Here is a 19386-nt window from a genome sequence, read left to right as displayed (position 1 = left end):
CATCCCTAGCTTCCTCAGGAGTCCTCCAAATTCCATATCTCTAGAATTACTACTTGACTTCTATCCAGTGACGCTGTGAGATGACCACACACTAAAACATCCACAGTTGATACAGAGTTCAGTGTCCTGTGGCGGCATCTAGTGGTCACAATACAAAACCACCAGTCCCCATTCATTATGATTAACTCCTAAATGAGATTTTAACAAAATACCATTGTTCTCATGACGTTTTCTAGTCAATAGGCTACAGTCATTAATAAAGAATGAAAACAGTACCCGATAACTACCCTGCATGTGTGCACACTACCCTGGTCTGCTATATGTGGAGTCATGGTTTTCGAGGATGAAACCAGTACCAGTCCCCAGGCTGTCTGGCAAGCTGCTGTCCAGTACCATCACCCTGACCCTGTATGAAAACACTACCATTTGGAGTCATGGTTCTCTGCAGGTGTCCCTGAGCTGGATTTGGGATCATTACAGATGGCCCTGCTGCCTGCTGACCCTAATCCTCCTAATGACCTCACAGCCAGTCAGCAGGCAACTAAAACCTACCTTCCCTGCCTTTTACTGTAGTGTCCTCCCATCCCCTGCCTTCAACCCAGTGCTATACACAGCACAACAACAGCCTTTATTCATGGGCTCTCTCAGAGAAGAAATGATTCGGCAACAACTCAAGCAAGAGGAATTTGCCAAACCTGTGAGTATTATAGCTCTATATCATCATCATCACCTACCTATACCCTTCTTAGTTGTGTTGTATCTTATTGGGTGTATGTATACACTGAACAAAAATAGAATCGCAACATGTAAAGTGATGGTCCCATGTTTCATGAGCTGAAAAAGATCCCAGAAATGTTCCATGCATACAAAAAGCGTATTTCTCTCAAATTGTGTGCACTAATTTGTTTACATCCCTGTTAGTTAGCATTTCTCATTTGCCAAGATAATCCATCCACTTGACAGGTGTGGCGTATCAAGAAGCCAATTAAACAGCATGATCTTTACACAGTTGCACCTTGTGCTGGGGATAATAAAAGACCACTCTAAAATGTGCAGTTTTGTCACACAACACAATGCCAAAGATGCCTCAGGTTTTGAGGGATAATGCAATTGGCATGATGACTGCAGGAATGTTAACCAGAGCTGTTGCCATATAATTTAATGTTAATTTCTCTACCATAAGCCACCTCCAATGTTGTTTTAGAGAATTTGGCAGTAAGTCCAACGGGCCTCACAACCGCAGACCACATATATGGCATCATGTTGGCAAGCGGTTTGCTGATGTCAACGTTGTGAACAGAGTGCCCCATGGTGGTGGTGAGGTTATGGTATGAACAGCCATGAGCTGCGAACAATGAACACAATTGCATTTTATCAATGGCAATTTCAATCCACAGAGATACCGTGACGAGATACTGAGGCCCATTGTCGTGCCATTGATCCGCCGCCATCACCTCATGTTTCAGCATGATAATGCACGGCCCCATGTCTCAAGGATCTGTACCTAGAAGCTATAAGAGATCATAGCTTTCACCTGGATTCACCTGGTCAGTCTATGTCATGGAAAGAGCAGTGCATTGGCAGTAGGACACTGTATTATGCCTATTAGTGTGAGCATGCAGTGAAAGTATCTGACATTGCTGGTTATATGCAGTCTATAACCTTTTCACAAGAATATGTAGAAGAGAAAAAATGATTGGCTACACAGGAGAGCTGTGAACTAGGTTTAGTGAACTACTGCCCTCTTCAGGAAATTGCTATTCTGATTAGTTTTCTGATGAATCTGTTTAACGTTCGACATAATATACCACTGAGTACAGACTGTTAAAGTATTTATGTGCTATACTTTAACAGTCTTTATGAACTGAGAAGTCACAAAGAAAAGAAAATGCTCCTCATAAAACCAACGAGAATATTGAGACCTGTGGAAAACAATCTCAAGGAAGATGTTTCATTATTGATATCAAGGTTTTTTATAGAAAAATCATTGAATTATAAATGATCCATTACTATGCCAATGTTTTTGAAATCTGCAGTGGAATGTCAGACTCAACAAGACATATTCAACAAGATTACCTTCTTGAGCATACAGTATTTAGTATTGACAGGTCTAATTTATAAGTATTCAATACTTTGCTATAATTTAATCTGAAGGATTTTCAGTGTTGATTGGCTGTGTTAGATAGTCATGTAATGTAATTGAGTAAGTCATTCTAATTTGTGAGTGATGTGTGTTTTGTCGCAGGGCTTGCCCCGACCAGAAGACCTGCTGACCTCTCAGGCTAAAAATAGCATTATGCATCTCATCAGCCAGAAGCACCCGCTGGCGCCTAAAAACGTCTGTGATTCCAAAACACCTGTCCTCCATCTGTCAGCCACACAGGGAGGGGAAGAGGAGGAAGTGGTGGTGATGGTGGGTCGGCTTATGCCGGAGTCTGCCATGCTGCCCACGCCAGGCCAGGAGGGCCCTGCCACCCAAAGGGACTCCTTGCTCCTGGTCAGGTATGTATTATGTAAACATTTGTTCATTCATTCATGCAATCGTTCATTTGTTTGTTTGTTTGTTTGTTTGTTTGTTTGTTCCTTCCTTCCTTCCTTCCTTCCTTCCTTCCTTCCTTCCTTCCTTCAGGTCCAGGTCTCCCCTGCCTGGCTCGTCCCAGGAGAAGGAGGGGAAGAACCTGCCCCCGCGGCGGCCTCTGAAGCTGGCACCTCTGGAGCTGCCCAGGGAGGTACAGAAGGCACAGAGACAGAAGATTAAGGGGATTGGGCTGGAGGCCAAGGCTGCTGCCCATAAGCTGGACACGACGGGGGGCGACCAACCCTGCTCCAGGAAGGTGAAGGATTGTGGGGTGAGAGGAGAGGGACTAGGACTGGTTAAAGGTACGGCAGAGTGTGTCTCCACCCCAGCCCCACATCCCTTACCTCTGAATGAAACAGTACCCAGGGTCCAGCGACATCAGAAGGTTAGGAGAGCGCAGCTAGCCCGTGCCAACCAAATCCAGAGACAGACAGGAGACAGGCTCTCGGAAGATGCTGGTATTAATGTTAACGGCCCTCCTCCTCCCCCTATCAGCAAACCAGCCTCTCCCTCTTCCTCTCTCCCCACCAGCGCCAAAGCTCAGGTCCAGCAGGTGGTAGCACCACATGGCGAGGAGAGCTCATGCCAAGTGGCTGGCACATTCCAGCAGGATACCGGTGGGCGGAGGCTGCGTCTCAGGAGGGCAGAGCACCTCGAAGAGGATCAGAGCAAATCTAACATGTCAACAGTAGGATTACCTGGGGAAGAGGCCAACCTGGCAAAAGGTGTCCAGCAAGGAAAAGCCCTGAGGGCAGAGAATACAGAGGAGGCTCTGAGAAAGCCCTGAAGCAGGCCAGTCACATACTGGAGAAGGCTTCCAGGTAGAACGTCAGGCCGGAATCACCGGAGAATCCGCTGAAAGTGTCCGAAGAATGGCAGAGAGAAATCGCCAGGACGCTGTCCTTTGACCTCTGACCCCTGATCTTTGACTTATTAACCCCTGACTCCTTTTGACCAGGCCAGGAAGTAGCGAAAACAGACTTGACAGTGTTCAGTCATGTGTTTACATGTGCTTATCACCTGGAGATTAGGATAGAAAAGCCCCTGCATCTTACTTCACACAGCATCTGCTATTCAAAGCAACAAGCAGGTTACAATGCCAAGTTCCCTGGCAGGCAGTATGTACAGTATACTGTACAGAGGATAAATATAGAAGTATATTATGGACCAAAAACATATTTATTTATTTATTATTTTATAAAAAGATGATGCTCGTAATAAATTACATTTAACCATTGTAGATATCCTAACATAGGCTATTCAATGTCATATTTTGGATGAAATATGTCTGCACATGCAGATGACATTCGATCATCTTTCTGCACCTTAGCTACTTCGTCAGGCGTGCAGTAGATTCCTGTAGTACATGCAATCTCAGAAGAATGTCTTTAATCAATGTTTGTCCTCCAATCAGCATGCATTACAGCTCTATGTGTGTTTGGTAACAGAACAACGGCCATCCCTCACTGTAACAAGTGAAACACTCACAGAGACGATGTTACTCTAGTCTAGACATCCACGTTTTTAAGGTGACCCATTTGTTTTCAATTTATTCCCTAAATGTGGATGCAGACATTCCAGACAGTAGTTATGGGAATGTGATTTAGTTCATGTAATATATGTTTATCATAGAGAAAAGAAGTCTCCTGAAACATATGTGAGATTTCAAGTACAATTGTTTTCGAGGGTATGTCAAAATGAACTGACAGTGAGATAACACATGCAAAACCATATCACAACCATTCATACATCCGAGCAAGTGAGTCGTATTAGGCAAGTCTCTCATTGACAGACTTGCAACACAAGAGGCTTCTAATACACTACTTTCTGCCTTGAGTACTGCTGCATTCTGACAGTGAATTCATAAATTGTTTGAATATATATGTGAACCCTGCGGGAATTGAACCTACGACCAAAACCCTCAATGAGTCAGCCTGACACCAGTAGCACAGCAATGTCCATCTGCCCCAGACCATGAGCTGACCACCAGACTTCCTGACCGTTTCACACCACGTAGTTAGGCTGGCCTATACTCACTTTCCCTGATTGACTGACTGCAAAGTTAATCACAAATATGATCTCAGAATGTATAGCCATTAGGTCCAATGTATGTATTTGTCAATGACGTACAATAATAATCATTTTGGTTGGATGCTTATATTTGTCCTTTATTATAACCATGTGTGAATCGTAACATTATTATTATATATATTTTTTTACATATCTCAACTCCCCCTGAGCAAACACACAACCAGGACAAAACGTTGTTTTAACGTTGACTCTGTTGTGTACTTTAATGCACTTACCTGTATCAATCACTTTCCAGTTCAAACAAGGCACCTCAATCTGAGAGACGTGTAAAGCACAGAGGGGACCGACTGGGGGAGGGAGAGGAGTTCTGAGAGCTATTGGGGAAAGGGAGACATGCCATTCTGACAGGATATCTGGCAACTTCACTAAGAGAGAGAGGAAAGAGAGAAACCAAAACACTGGAGAACAAGACCACTGTTTCCCCTTTCTTTCCCCCTCCTGCAGGGAACATGGCTGACAAGTAAACATTACTTCTCAATGTGGTTAACATACATTTTCCTATGTTGTTTTAAATAATTTAGCACTTTTCAGAATGTAAAATTGCTGTCCAATTCTACTACATAAGAGACAGATTAGCACAAGCACAAGGAGGAGCACAAGACACATAAAGCTTCAAGCACATGCTAATCATTTTCCTGACACAAATACACCCTCACCACCATACAGCAAGTTCCCTGCTAGAGTAGATCCATCCCACCACGGCCACCACGCGCCCATCACCACAGCTGCACCTACAGGCAGGGTTATGGCTGAAGTGTTGGAGTGGATGGACAGAGGAGGCGGGGTGGCTGAGAGAGAAGCTGTGTGTATTCTGTTTCTGAGGGCAGCAACACTTCAGATGGGCGCAGCTCCGGCAGCCATAAAGAAGAAAAAAAAGAGACAAAAATATATCCAGAAAGTTGGTCTATAATTGGCCAGGCCTGTCAGGGTTGTTTTTATGCCTGTGAGCTGAACAGCTAGCTAGAGCAGTACAAGCCACCTCATCCACTAGTGAAACCATACACTTTCAACCTCAGTCAGTTCCTCCCTCTCTATCCACCCATCCAAGAGGTTGTAGCAGATGCTCACCTCACTTTGGACTTTTTATCAACACTTGGATTGACATCGTGGTGGATTTTAGGATTACATTTCTTCACACCTGTAAAGGAAGTCATTTGGGGGGATTCACCGTTGGATAGGGGATGGTGCCTTAATGCTGAGCTAAGGAACAAGTGAGAACTGGAGGATAGGAGCCACACAGAGCGAGAGAGAGACCTCCAGTGAAACTAAGTGATCTGCAATCCAGGTAGGAGTAGGTCTTTCCTGCAGTCAAATGACCTATTGGCCTCATGGGAGGAATGTTATTAAGATTTTTTTAATTAACAGGTTTTTTTTAACACCGAAAATCCGGTGTTTCTATGTCAAACAGTTTGTTATATTTCTGTCTTCTGTGATATAAAGTGTAATAATGGGATGCAAACTCAAAATGTAATACATTTAAACTCTGTACCTGACATGTCTTCTTTTATTAAGTCCATATCCATGTGTGTGATGTATACTTTTACTTAGATAGATTTGTTTAAGACTCCCAAGAAACACTCTGTGTGACCCTGATGTAGCCCACTGCAGTAAGAAGTTTAATCAATCAGTCCCATTAAAATTGTTTTATTTCTGGCTATTTATATTGTTTCCTTTGAGGGTAGTTTGATGTTTTTGTGCATTTAGATTTTTTGGTTTGTGATAAATTGTTTGTGAGAGGAGCTCGGCGGAGCCACGTGTTGGATGCTCCGTCAGGAGGAGCTACAGGATCCATGTCTATCTTAATTTCCCTTTGGACTGGAAAACTCCTTCTGTTTTTTTACATCATTTTCTGGATGATGGAAGTCAGGTTTCTGGAATAGACATTTAGATTGTAATCCCTGGTCTGCCATTGAGAGAGGAGGTGGAAACGCACAGGCCCCATACAGGATACAGACCATAGCTTGTACGGGGGAGATCTGGGCACAGGATTGGGGCTTGGGCTGCTTACTAAGTCACATCCCAATGTTTTTGATCTGTTTATTTTTTTTATCATTTCAAAGTATTTCAAAGTCAACATGTTGAAACGTTTTTAAAGCTTACGTGATATAGGGAGTATATGTGGGGACTGCGGTATTGTCAAAATACTTATTTGATGGGACAAAAATAGGCTAAATGTATAGTAGCCTTTCCTTAGTTTCATCATTTGATCTCTCAGATGAGCCATCTGTTGAACAGTTATTCAATATGTAGGCCTATCATATGTATTGCGGGTAGATGGGTGGATAGTTTTTACAAGTCTGAAAAGTTTTCCAGTAGGCTATATGGTGGGCGCTTGAGACATATTTTCATTTTGGTCAGCTTTAAATACACACTAATTACAGCAATTGCAGCCATTTCACTAAGTAGGCATTGAGCTCATTAATAGTGTCAGTAAAACCTAAGAAAGCTCCAGGGCATAAATAGCTCTGTGGTACATCAGATAAAGTCATCTGCTGCCAAACTAACCCGACTGCAGGTTCAACCCAGCGTCATGGTGATTGCGCAGGGTGTTCACATGTTGACCATGCTGCTGGAGGATAATGGACAATCAAGCAAAGTGTAGGACATCACACAATTGTTAAGTGGCTGTGGGCACTCCCCTATGATGTAACTGTAGAACACAAGACAGGAGAGGATACATCGTATTAGAACAGAACTTAACTTGGTCATGTTCCAAGTTCTTAGTAGGAATCCCATTCACAAACACATTTTTTAAAATGGGTTCCACTGTTTCCCTCCATTTCACTAAAACATTCCCATAGCTGTATTCCTGGATTTGATGATCCTGTCATTGCTATGTAAGATCTGCATAACACTTGGTGTTAAAGGATAAAGCAGCAATAAAGCACTGTGAAGGTTCAAGGAGAACGGTAAGCCATTGCCACATCACCAGACTTCCATACACCAAAGCCACACAGAGCTTTCGCCACACACCACTAGTCTAGCCCTCTGATGACAGTGTAACATTGGGCCCACAGACTTATTGTACTGTATTTGGCTCTGATCTTAGTTCACTGCTGCTAAATCACACAGACACTCTTCCTGTAAGGATGACTTAAAGATATAGAGGAGGTTGATGACAGATGAGAGACACAACCTTGTAACCTCTTGTAACCTCTCTACACAGGAAGTTCTATCGGAGTTGGTGTGTGTGTTCTAACAGCATCATGATAACACTAGAGCACTGTCACTGATTTCTGTCCAATTCAAAACTCAGGGGCCTTTCACTCCCAGTCACTCTAGTCACTGGGTCAAGTATCAATTGGCCTTCTCTAAAAGCGTCAACTGACACGTTCCTCAATCTACTTCCAGAAGAGATGCGTACATTTCGATTAGTTGACTACTACCTAAATGAGTAAATGAGAGTTGAATACGGAATTGTAGCTTCTTGTGAAATCAATATTCCCCAAAGAAAAGCTGTTTATCGGAATCAGAAGACATTTAACATGATTTTGCATTCCAATACTCAAGGATAATATTGAGGCTTAGGCCCTAGAAACGCCCAGTAGTCTCTCACACCTGTCTGCTTCTTGGTAGTTTGTAATGGTGACCTGTTGATGTCTACAGGTTGGAGACTTTGATGGTGATCACAACCTAAGCTCAAAAGACCAGAGGCTGATATGGAGCTGCGACTGGGATGCAGGGCTTCCCTGGTCCTGGTCATACTGGTCCTGACACTCTCAGGACTGAAGGTTGATGCTCAGAGCAGGGCAGGTAAGGACATCAGCTGTTAATAGCTGGTTCAAAAGTATTTGTTTTTTTCTCCATAGACTTTGAGCCACACTGAGCTTGTCTGGAACCAATGGAGTAGTCCTGAAAGTAGAAACCCTGCCCACCTGGCACTAGTGTGGCTAGCTCAATCTTCAGTAGTTAGAAATAAATTAAATACTATTTGAACCAAAGCCTGGTTCTAAACTATCTTTATGTACAGTACTGGGAATTCCTCAGGTCTGACTTCTAACATCCACTTCCTCTCAGGCTGTAAGAACGTGCACTATGACCTGGTGTTCATCCTGGACACGTCGTCCAGTGTGGGGAAGGAGAACTTTGAGAAGATCCGCCAGTGGGTCTCCAACCTGGTGGAGTCGTTCGACGTGGGCCCGGACAAGACGCGTGTGGCCGTGGTACGCTACAGCGACCGGCCCACCACAGAGTTCAACCTGGGACGGTACAGCACCATGGACGAGGTGAAGAGGGCCGCCAGGAACATCCGCTACCTGGGAGGGAACACCATGACCGGGGACGCCATAAGCTACACCACCACCAACATCTTCACAGAGCGGGCCGGGGCCAGGCCTGCAGCCAAGGGCATCCAGAAGGTGGCTATCCTCCTGACGGACGGGAGGAGCCAGGATTACGTATTGGAGCCTTCCAAGGCGGCGGCGAAGGCCGGGGTGAGGATGTTCGCAGTGGGCATCGGGGAGGCTCTGAAGGTGGAACTCGAAGAGATCGCTGCGGAACCTAAGAACGCTCACGTGTTCCATGTGACAGACTTTAACGCCATCGACAAGATCAGAGGGCGGCTGAGGAGACGGCTCTGTGAAAGTAAGTAACCAATCCGATAGGCTCTGTGAGAGTAAGTAACCAATCACAGGCTGAGAAGGAGGCTCTGTGAGAGTAGATTATCAGGTGCAGGATTTTTCTGTGACTGCCTTTACTCTTTAGTTTGTCAGTTTTGAGAAAACAGATTCCAACAAGACGTTTACATTACATACACAATCAGATTTTCAGATTTCTTAAATTCAGTTGAAAATGAAGTTATTTCTATCAATCAAAAGCCTCCACCTTCTTACAATACAATCTGTGACTTTGAACTTTAAAGATATCACTCTGAACTTACACTCCAAAACTAACCCTTTTACACCTCTAACCAAGACTCCACACACCTTAATTCAATTACATTACATGAGCCATTTCAATTAGCTTTCCTCTCGACTAGGCCTTTTCCCTCGACTAAGACGGGTGTGACATGATATGTGTGAGGCGTGGGCGTTAAGCATAGATCGGCTCATAAATGACATTTTTGTGGCCACTTGCCCCAGTGACTTGGGTAAGAGGTGTGGAACGCTGGATAGCCTGAATTACACTAACCTCAATGTCTTCTCCAGGACCCAGCTACACTACTACACATCCCCCGACAGGGAAACGTTCAGTACAAATGTTACAAATGTCATTAAAATAACAACACGTATATACTGTACTGTATTCAAATGCTAAAACAGTGAGGTGTGTGGTCTGGGACGGCTCTGGGCTGGTGAGGAAAGTGGAGTAGTGAGTATATATTGTATGTTCAGGACAGGAGGTGGAATACGATTGGTTGGATGCTTCACACTCCAGAGTTTGCATTCCCCACTAAAATGATCTGAACTGGAAAGCAGCGTGTGCCTGAAACTGTAGCGTCTCAACGGAATCCTTGGGACCTCTCAACACTGACGTCACTGTATTAAAGTTGGCATTTAAAATGGTTAGGGAAGAGTTATGGTTAGGGTAAGGATATGGGTTAAGGTTAGGGTTAAGGCAAAGACAGCACAGTATGGTTTAGAAACTCTGGTGAAGGTTTAGGGTAGGGACGTCCCATGGATACCGGATAGCACTAACCTGCCTGAAACCCTGACAGTAAATAAGGAAGATTAAATGACACGGTCACACAGCTGTACCTGACGATGTGGGCCTCGTCACAAGATAAGTGTTGGACCACCATTTTAACATAGCCTGTCTCTGAAATGCCACCCCATTGGTCAAAAGTAGTGCACTATGTAGGGAATTTCGTGCCATTTTGGATGCACACACATAATCTCATTTACTGCTAAAAAGCACAAGAGGATAGTACAATACTCAGAGCTGTGTTTAGTGTTAACTCAGAATCACACTGTAATCAGAGCCTCTATTCTTTATTTAAGTCAGACAGGTGTCCTTGTGTAGTAATACTTTAACCACTTGAGTTTGGCAGGATGCTAGGAGATTCCTTTGGAAGCTCTTAACCCTGACCCTTCCCTCTGAGACCACAGATTCCAATGTTAATATACCCACCTTGAAGTCAGTCTATACATTCCTCTCTAGTCCTAATGGCACATGCTTTCAGACATTCGATCTATTACGATATGGGGATAAGGGTACTCAGGGCTCACTACACAGAACCTCTTTACCTTGGACAACTAGTTAATTCGCCACCCAAAATGGTTCCTTCTGTAATCTCTAGGATCACCATGTTAGTGTATCTAAGAATATAAGTGGGCACCGCACAGAGCGGCCCAAGTTATTTTTGCCCTGAAAATTACAGTTCTAAAGTTTCAAGTAGGTCCTAAAGAGCAGTTTATGAATTCCACGTTGTATGTTTTCACCTTTTCATCTAACATTACCACCACCGTTAAACACAGTGCTGGGAGAATATATATATAAACACAGAAACCTTTTAACTTCAACTAAACCTCAGTGAACGAGAAAGGCCTCTTTGCCAAATCAAAGACTATTCAACAGCCATAATTGTACTTATGAGGTAATAACAGTAGACTGAATTAGGTACACTCCTTAGTTAGAGCCTGTTTTCAGTTGAATGTTTTTGATTATATTTTTGGGAACCATAGAAGTCTACTAGACAAATTAGGGCTATTATGCTTTTAGATTTGAGCAAAGTGCAATAACACTGTAGACTACCTAATCTGGAAACCAAGGCCTGTAGGAGTTAGCATTGTTTTGTATTTAATTAAACCAAATGTTTCTATATCATTTACAGATGTTTTTAGTTCAACTTAATAATAAACAACAGGCTAAATAAGTCCCCATCACCTGATCCACTATGTTTCCTGTTGATACAAGAGCATGGACACACCTTGCATGACCTCGCAATCCACCCATGACATGGCATATCCATTCTCCCGGCAGATATCTCATTTCCCAGAGTTAATTAGTGATGGCGCCAAAAACAAATCGATACAGTTACATATTTGGATGTTATTTTTGACAATATATCGCAACATTATGCTGGACAATAGCTAGGTTTCCATCCAATTGCCGATAGATTTTCATGCGAAAGTCTAAAAGCTGCATGGAAACTATATGCACATTTCCCCCTCAGAAATGTATTTCCATCCAATTGACTTGTTGCAGATTTAAAGGCTGTGCATGATGACGTAGCTCACATAAGAGGAACTTTTGCAGTTAAATTCCCATCTACAAAATAAAAAATACAAGTTAAATGGGTTTCAATCGCATTTCCAACTCTACTGATGGTTTTGTCACAAAGAATGTTGCGTTATATAGTGAATGTGCTCTCTCTGGTCTTGGCAAGTGCACTGTAGCCAACAGCTCACAGACACAGTGTGGGTATAGCCTACATGATGAGATTATTATGGACAAAAAGAGGGAAATCTTTTTCAATTGTTCTGAATGGCAGCCAAGCCTCAATCATCATGTCACCAGAATAAGACCCTGGAGCATCAAGCTCATCACTTTGCACTTTCACCACCCTGTGAAGTTCAACAAAATGTATTTAATCTGTAGTCTAATAAACTGCATGCTTTCCGGAGTCGTAGCGGGAGGACCACACAACATATCATCGCGTGACTCTAATTTTACTCCGATATGATAGTTATTATATCAATATTTGCGCTTAAAGATGTTTCCACAGCCATTTCTTTGCATAATTAATTGTATCAACATAAAAAATATCCCACCTTGTCTAGCCTACTTTGTTTTGTCAACATTTGGAAAGTTTACCGACCAATTTTCTGTTTCCATCAGGCCTGTCTTTAAATGTTTTATCCGACATGTACTGTACTTCACTCTCATAAAAAGGTTGGATGGAAACCTGGTTAGTATCGTAATATTATTTACGTGCTATTCGGCTGTACCTGCACCAAAACTTCAGCATTTTCCCTTCATAGCTTGTTCCCCCGCTTCTTCTGAAATGTTGAGCCAATTTGTTTTCAGCACTTTTACTTCCATGACTGATGAAAACTGGTTTTCTCATGGCTCTGTCTTGTCCCTCAGCAACAGACATACAGTATGGTAAACCCCAAAATGCAGATTCAGCTCAACCTGATTAGGACATGCTGCTTTTGCATTGTATGTTACTGCTGGTGTATGAGACCTATGAGATACCACTGGACCCAAAAATGTTAAGGGCTCTGCCCTGCATTGCTTCCATTTTAACTCTGAGGTGGATCTTTAAATTATAGCTGTTGGGCCACAAGGAGAGGGAGTGGCTAGCTCTGCAGTGAGCACAGTCTCAGACCTTCAGTGATGACGGAATCTTAAAACACAGTGACGCACGGCTGTCCTATCAAAGCTAGCATTGAAACTGTTGGCCAGAATAGGTATGTAGTATTACTCCAACCATCTCTTTCCAAACTGAATTAAAGACATCCTATAAACCACCAGCAAAGCCTATTTGGTTTACATGTTTGGAAATGCTTAAATAAAGGAAAAATCCACACCAAAACTATATTTTGGTATTTGTTTCGTTAGTCAGTAGTTAATATAGTCTCAAAATGTTTTTCACATCAGCAATCAAGTTTTCAAGACATGTAACTTTCACAATACAGCATCTTATGATGCAAAATGCATCATACTGTCTATATTTCTGTATTTTATATATATATATATATGTATTTATGTATTTATTTATTTATATATATATATATATACACAGTACCCGTCAAAAGTTTGGACACACCTACTCATTCCAGGGATTTTCTTAATTTTTTCTTTATTATTCAATAAGGTAGAAAATAGTAAAAATTAAGAAAAACGCTGAAATGAGTAGATGTGTCCAAACTTTTGACTGGTACTGTAGTGACGACATCAAAACTATGAAATAACACATATGGAATCATGTAGTTACCAAAAAAGTGTTAAACAAATCAAAAAATATTTTAGATTTTAGATTCTTCAAAGTAGCCACCCTTTGCCTTGATGACAGCGTTGTACACTCTTGGCATTCTCTCAACCAGCTTCACTTGGAATACTTTTCCAACAGTCTTGAAGGAGTTCCCACATATGCTGTGCACTTGTTGGTTGCTTCCTTTACTCTGTGGTCCAACTCATCCCAAACTATCTCAATCGGGTTGAGATGCAGCACTCCATCAGTCTTCTTGGTCAAATAGCCCTTACACAGCCTGGAGGTGTGTTTTGGGTTATTGTCCTGTTGAAAAACAAATGGTAGTCCCAATAATACGCAAAGCAGAATGCGGTGGTAGACATGCTGGTTAAGTGTGCCTTGAATTCTAAATAAATCACGGACAGTGTCACCAGAAAACTGGTACTGTATACACAGTTGAAGTAGGAAGTTTACATACACCTTAGCCAAATATGTTTAAACTCAGTTTCTCACAATTCCTGAAATTTAATCCTAGTAAAAATTCCCTTCCTACAGTTAGGATCACCGCTTTATTTTAAGAATGTGAAATGTCAGAATAATAGTAGAGAGAATGATTTATTTCAGCTTTTATTTCTTTCATCACATTCCCAGTGGGTCAGAAGTTAACATACAATCAATTCGTATTTGGTAGCATTGCCTTTAAATTCTTTAACTTGGGTCAAACATTTCGGGTAGCCTTCCACAAGCTTCCCACAATAAGTTGGATGAATTTTGGCCCATTCCTCCTGACAGAGCTGGTGTAACTGAGTCAGGTTTGTAGGCCTCCTTGCTTGCACACGTTTTTTCAGTTCTGCCCACAAATGTTCAATGGGATTGAGGTCAGGGCTTTGTGATGGCCACTCCAATAACTTGACTTTGTTGTCCTTAAGCCATTTTGCCACAACTATGGAAGTATGCTTGGGGTCATTGTTCATTTGGAAGATGCATTTGTGACCAAGCTTTAATTTCCTGTCTGATGTCTTGAGATGATACTTCAATATATCCACATAATTTTCCTCCCTCATGATGCCATCTATTTTGTGAAGTGCACCAGTCCCTCCTGCAGCAAAGCACTCTCACAACATGATGCTGCCACCCCAGTGCTTCACGGTTGGGATGGTATTCTTCGGGAAGGCCTTGAAATACATCCACAGGTACACCTCCAATTGACTCAAATTATGTCAATTAGCCTATCAGAAGCTTCTAAAGCCATGACATAGTTTTCTGGAATTTTCCAAGCTGTTTAAAGGCACAGTCAACATATTGTATGTAAACTTCTGACCCACTGGAATTGTGATACAGTGAATTATAAGTGAAATAATCTGTATGTAAACAATTGTTGGAAAAATAACTTGAGTCATGCACTAAGTAGATGTCCTAACCGACTTGCCAAAACTATAGTTTGTTGACAAGAGTGGTTGAAAACTAGTTTTAATGACTCTAACCGTAGTACATGTAAACATCCACATTCAAATGTATATATATATATCTTGAACATTTGATTGCTGACATCTAAAACATTTTGGGACTATATCAGCAATGGACTAATGAAACGAATACCAAAAGATAGTTTCGGGGTGGAATTTTCCTTTAAAATAAAAGTTTAAAAGTAAAATGTAAAAAAACAAACAAGTAAGGATACAAAAACAAACAATCGAACAACATAAAACACATCACAGAGATTAGACACCAAATCAAATGTAGAAATGATTGGTTGCAAATTTCCTTTTCTGCCACAGTAACAATATTATTATGGCAGCCAGACACAAACACTGTGACACACTGTAACAGTCTACCAGGGATAAACTGTCTACCTGAATTTTCACAGGACATTATGCACTTGACTCTGCAGTTAGAAAGAAGAAGGCATGTCAAGAGACGGAGCCATTCCGTCCATAGTAAAGTTAATGCCTCCTTAACTCAACAAAGTCCTTTTTATAGCCGCAGTTAAAGAAAATTACAGGGTCTGATAGTGCATGATCATCAGAGACACAATCTGCTCTGTGGTTTGGGTTTCTGCCTGCTTTACACACACACACACACAAGTTCACACGCATGCACACATGCACACACATGCACACACACACTTGAGATTAACAATACATTTGGTTAAGTGCCGTTTATTCTTCTCATGCCAACTTATCATAGCATCACAGTTCAAATGCAATAATGTGAGTTAAAACTGAATTCCTCTAGTCTTAAGAATTTCAATAATTTCACCTTCAGCACCTTTTAGTGTCAGTGTGTCTGCTCTCCTCTCAGTCGTCATAGCTGACAACTATTTCAGAGATTTTACTAATAGAGATCAATGGAATGAGAATTGGTGTTTCTAATATGCCTGTTTCTGCACATTAACATCCTACAACAAACTGTGCAGCATTCCACGAAAGTAGAGTGAGATGGGCAAAGAAATGTACAGTACATTTACAGTATACCCCTCTCCAACCAGAGGAGGCTGGTGGGAAGAGCTATAGGAGGCTGGGCTCATTGTAATGACTGGAATGGAATAAATGGAATGGAGTCAAACATATGGGTTCATATGTTTGATATGGTTACATGTATTCCGTTCAAGACATTACAATGAGCCCATCCTCCTATAGCTCCTCCCACCAGCCTCCACTGTCTCCAACTGAGCCACTAGCTTCCATCCCAGTTTGAACATCATACAAAGGACCCATCCCATTGTGTCAGCAGCATTGATACCTGTTACCCCAGCAACAACACATAGACAAGTCAGGATGGCATCTTCCCTCCTACAAATAAAAAATACTTCTCTGCCAATGTAAACTAACCCTGAGTGGGGCTGTTGCCTTTCCTATCTGTCACCACTGGCATCACTCGGCCTCCCAGGCCTGTGAGGTATGTATGTGAGTCTAAAACTGTCACCGCTGGGAATGGTGCATGCATCACTCCAGTGGCTTACGATTCACGCCCTTGGCATTTTTCCTATTTTGTTGCCTTACAACCTGGAATTAAAATAGATTTGGATTTTTTTTAAACATTTGATTTACACAACATACAAACCAGAAGTAAGACAAAAAAACGGAAAACTTGAACGTGCATAACTATTCAGCCCCCCTCCTCTCCTCCCAAAGTGAATACTTTGTAGAGTCACCTTTTGCAGCAATTACAGCTGCAAGTCTCCTGGGGTATGTCTCTACAAGCTTGGCACATCTGGCCACTGGGATTGTTGCCCATTTTTCAAAACAAAACTGCTCCAGCTCTTTCAAGGTGGATGGGTTCTGCTGTTGTACAGCAATATTTAAGTCATACCACAGATTCTCAATTGGATTGAGGTCTGGGCATTGACTAGGCCATTCCAAGACATTTAAAGGTTTCCCCTTAAACCACTCAAGTGTTGCTTTAGCAGTATGCTTAGGGTCATTGTCCTGCTGGAAGGTGAACCTCCGTTCCAGTCTCAAATCTCTGGAAGACTGAAACAGCTTTCCCTCAAGAATTTCCCTGTATTTAGCACCATCCATCATTCCTTCAATTCTGACCAGTTTCCCAGTCCTGGCCAATGAAAAACATCCCCACAGCATGATGCAGCCATCATCATGCTTCACTATGGGGATGGTATTCTCAGGGTGATGAGAGGTGTTGGGTTTGCGCCAGACATAGCGTTTTCCTTGATGGCCAAAAAGCTACATTTTAGTCTCATCTGATCTGAGTACCCTCTTCCATATGTTTGGGGAGTCTCCCACATACCTTTATGCTTATTTTTTTCTTCAAGCTATTTTTTTTGGACACTTTTCTGTAAAGCCCAGCTCTGTAGAGTGTACGGCTTAAAGTGGTCCTATGGACAGATACTCCAATCTCCGCTGTGGAGTTTTGCAGCTCCTTCAGGGTTATCTTTGGTCTGTTTGTTGCCTCTCTGATTAATGCCCTCCTTGCCTGGTCTGTGAGTTTTGGTGGGTGGACATCTTTTGGGAGGTTTGTTGTGGTGCCATATTCTTTCCATTTTTTAATAATGGATTTAATGGTGCTCCATGGGATGTTTAAAGTTTCTGATATTTTTTATAACCCAACCCTGATCTGTACTTCTCCACAACTTTGTCCCTGACCTGTTTGGAGAGGTCCTTGGTCTTCATGGCGTAGCTTGCTTGGTGATGCCCCTTGCTTAGTGGTGTTGCAGACTCTGGGGCCTTTCAGAACAGGTGTTTTTATACTGAGATCATATGAAAGGTCATGGGACACTTAGATTGCACAAAGGTGGACTTTATTTAACTAATTATGTGACTTCTGAAGGTAATTGGTTGCACCAGATCTTATTTAGGGGCATCATAGCTGAGGGGGTGAGTAGCTATACATGTACCATTTTTTTTAACAAATACTTTTACAAATTTCACTTCACCAATTTGGACTATTTTGTGTATGTCCATTACATGAAATCCAAATAAAAATCAGTTTAAATTACAGGTTGTAATGCAACAAAATAGGAAAAAAGGATGAATACCTTTGCAAGGCACTGTACTCCTACTGGAGTATCTACCGATAGTTTCAATGAAGAATCCCGTTTCAATGGGACATGCCCTTCATAACTCCGATCATCTAGTTAAAACTAATGATTCTATTGAATGAAAACAATGTATCTAGGTTTCTAGGATAAGTCAAAGATTGCATTCTGTATAAGATTTTTTTTTCTCCACACTGTGAACATTGATTTATTGACTATGTAAATCCAAGTGTGCAGTTTAAGACAAATGACAAAGTGTTTACTTGAATTACTGTATATGGAAGGCATAAACTGTTCAAAATAAGATTCTCTGTTACTCCAATCTAATTCTGCTCTTCTGCTCTCTCCTCAGACGTGCTGTGCCCCAATATGAAGGTCCAACCAGACCGCTTCAAACCCAACAGTACCAGTTATGGATTGGAGGAAGTTCCAGGTAAAACCAGATTTTTTTCACTGATAAACTTTTCATCTAAAAGAATGGTTAAAAGCTAAAGTGCCATGTATCTTTCATCTGACTGCAAGTATCATTGGATCTATGCTATCATGGTGAATAACAACGTCTGAAAATAGGCCCACTACACAAATATCTGTTTTTCATGAACATTTGTACTAAGACCAGATGGTAAATGAATTGCTAAATTACTTTCTCTACCCTCTCCTCTATCACTTCAGACCTTCCTTCGAGAACACGAAGGGGAAAGTATTTGAACCTAGCCAAAACATACCTATTCATTTATCCATTTGCTGGGACTAGTTTCCTGTTGTTATAATGTTACAAAAAGTATCAAAGCTTGTCCATGAAGCAGCCTACTTCCCTTGTGTTGAACCACAGACTTTCCATCCATCTACAAGAGAAGGTGGGACGTTTTACTGAATGACAACTATGACAACTTCAAATGGATTATTATGGTCTAGTTCTGTATTTACTGATTATATCAAAGCACCTTAGCAGGTTCAAGTTGTTCTTGTGGTCTCTATTTTCAGTGGGTATTTATATAAAAAATTGTTTCTGAGAAATGTGGAGCAGTATTGCTTAACCAGATAGGTAGGATGTTGTCCTACAGTCTTAAGGGATCAGAGTTCCTGTCTACTGTATGCCTCCCACTCACATTCATCATGCTAAGTGGAAAAACAGACCCGGACCAGGAGGGATGTCTGACTCCTGCTACAGCCTCTTTACCTGGGGAGAGGAAACGGTCAAATCTAGTGTGAAACGCGTACAATATCATGAAAGCAGATCAGAATACAAGTATTGTAGTAATGGCACTGAGATATCTGATCTTAGAGAACATCAAGCAGTGAGAAATGTTAGATTTACAGGCTGTTCAAAATGGTAATTTGCTTCGTAACCTAGCGTGTCAAAGC

The 19386-nt window shown here is 41.8% G+C and overlaps 1 protein-coding gene across 1 annotated transcript in view; it reads left to right on the top strand.

The window, feature by feature from the left end:
* The first annotated feature begins 566 nt into the window (after positions 1–566).
* LOC109903522 (collagen alpha-1(XXII) chain) overlaps positions 567–19386 on the top strand; it is a 60931-nt gene continuing 42111 nt past the window's right edge. Inside the window, exons 1-5 of the mRNA XM_020500291.2 lie at positions 567–697; positions 2246–5954; positions 8276–8422; positions 8687–9253; positions 18374–18454. Coding sequence (XP_020355880.1) covers positions 8329–8422; positions 8687–9253; positions 18374–18454 — 742 coding nt within the window. The 5' untranslated portion in view covers positions 567–697; positions 2246–5954; positions 8276–8328. The remainder of the gene's footprint in view (positions 698–2245; positions 5955–8275; positions 8423–8686; positions 9254–18373; positions 18455–19386) is intronic.

This window comes from Oncorhynchus kisutch, linkage group LG14 (genome assembly GCF_002021735.2).
Source record: "Oncorhynchus kisutch isolate 150728-3 linkage group LG14, Okis_V2, whole genome shotgun sequence".
NCBI classification, from domain to species: Eukaryota; Metazoa; Chordata; class Actinopteri; order Salmoniformes; family Salmonidae; genus Oncorhynchus; species Oncorhynchus kisutch.
Note: the sequence above shows the minus strand (reverse complement) of the source record. Positions and strands in the feature narration are given on the sequence as shown.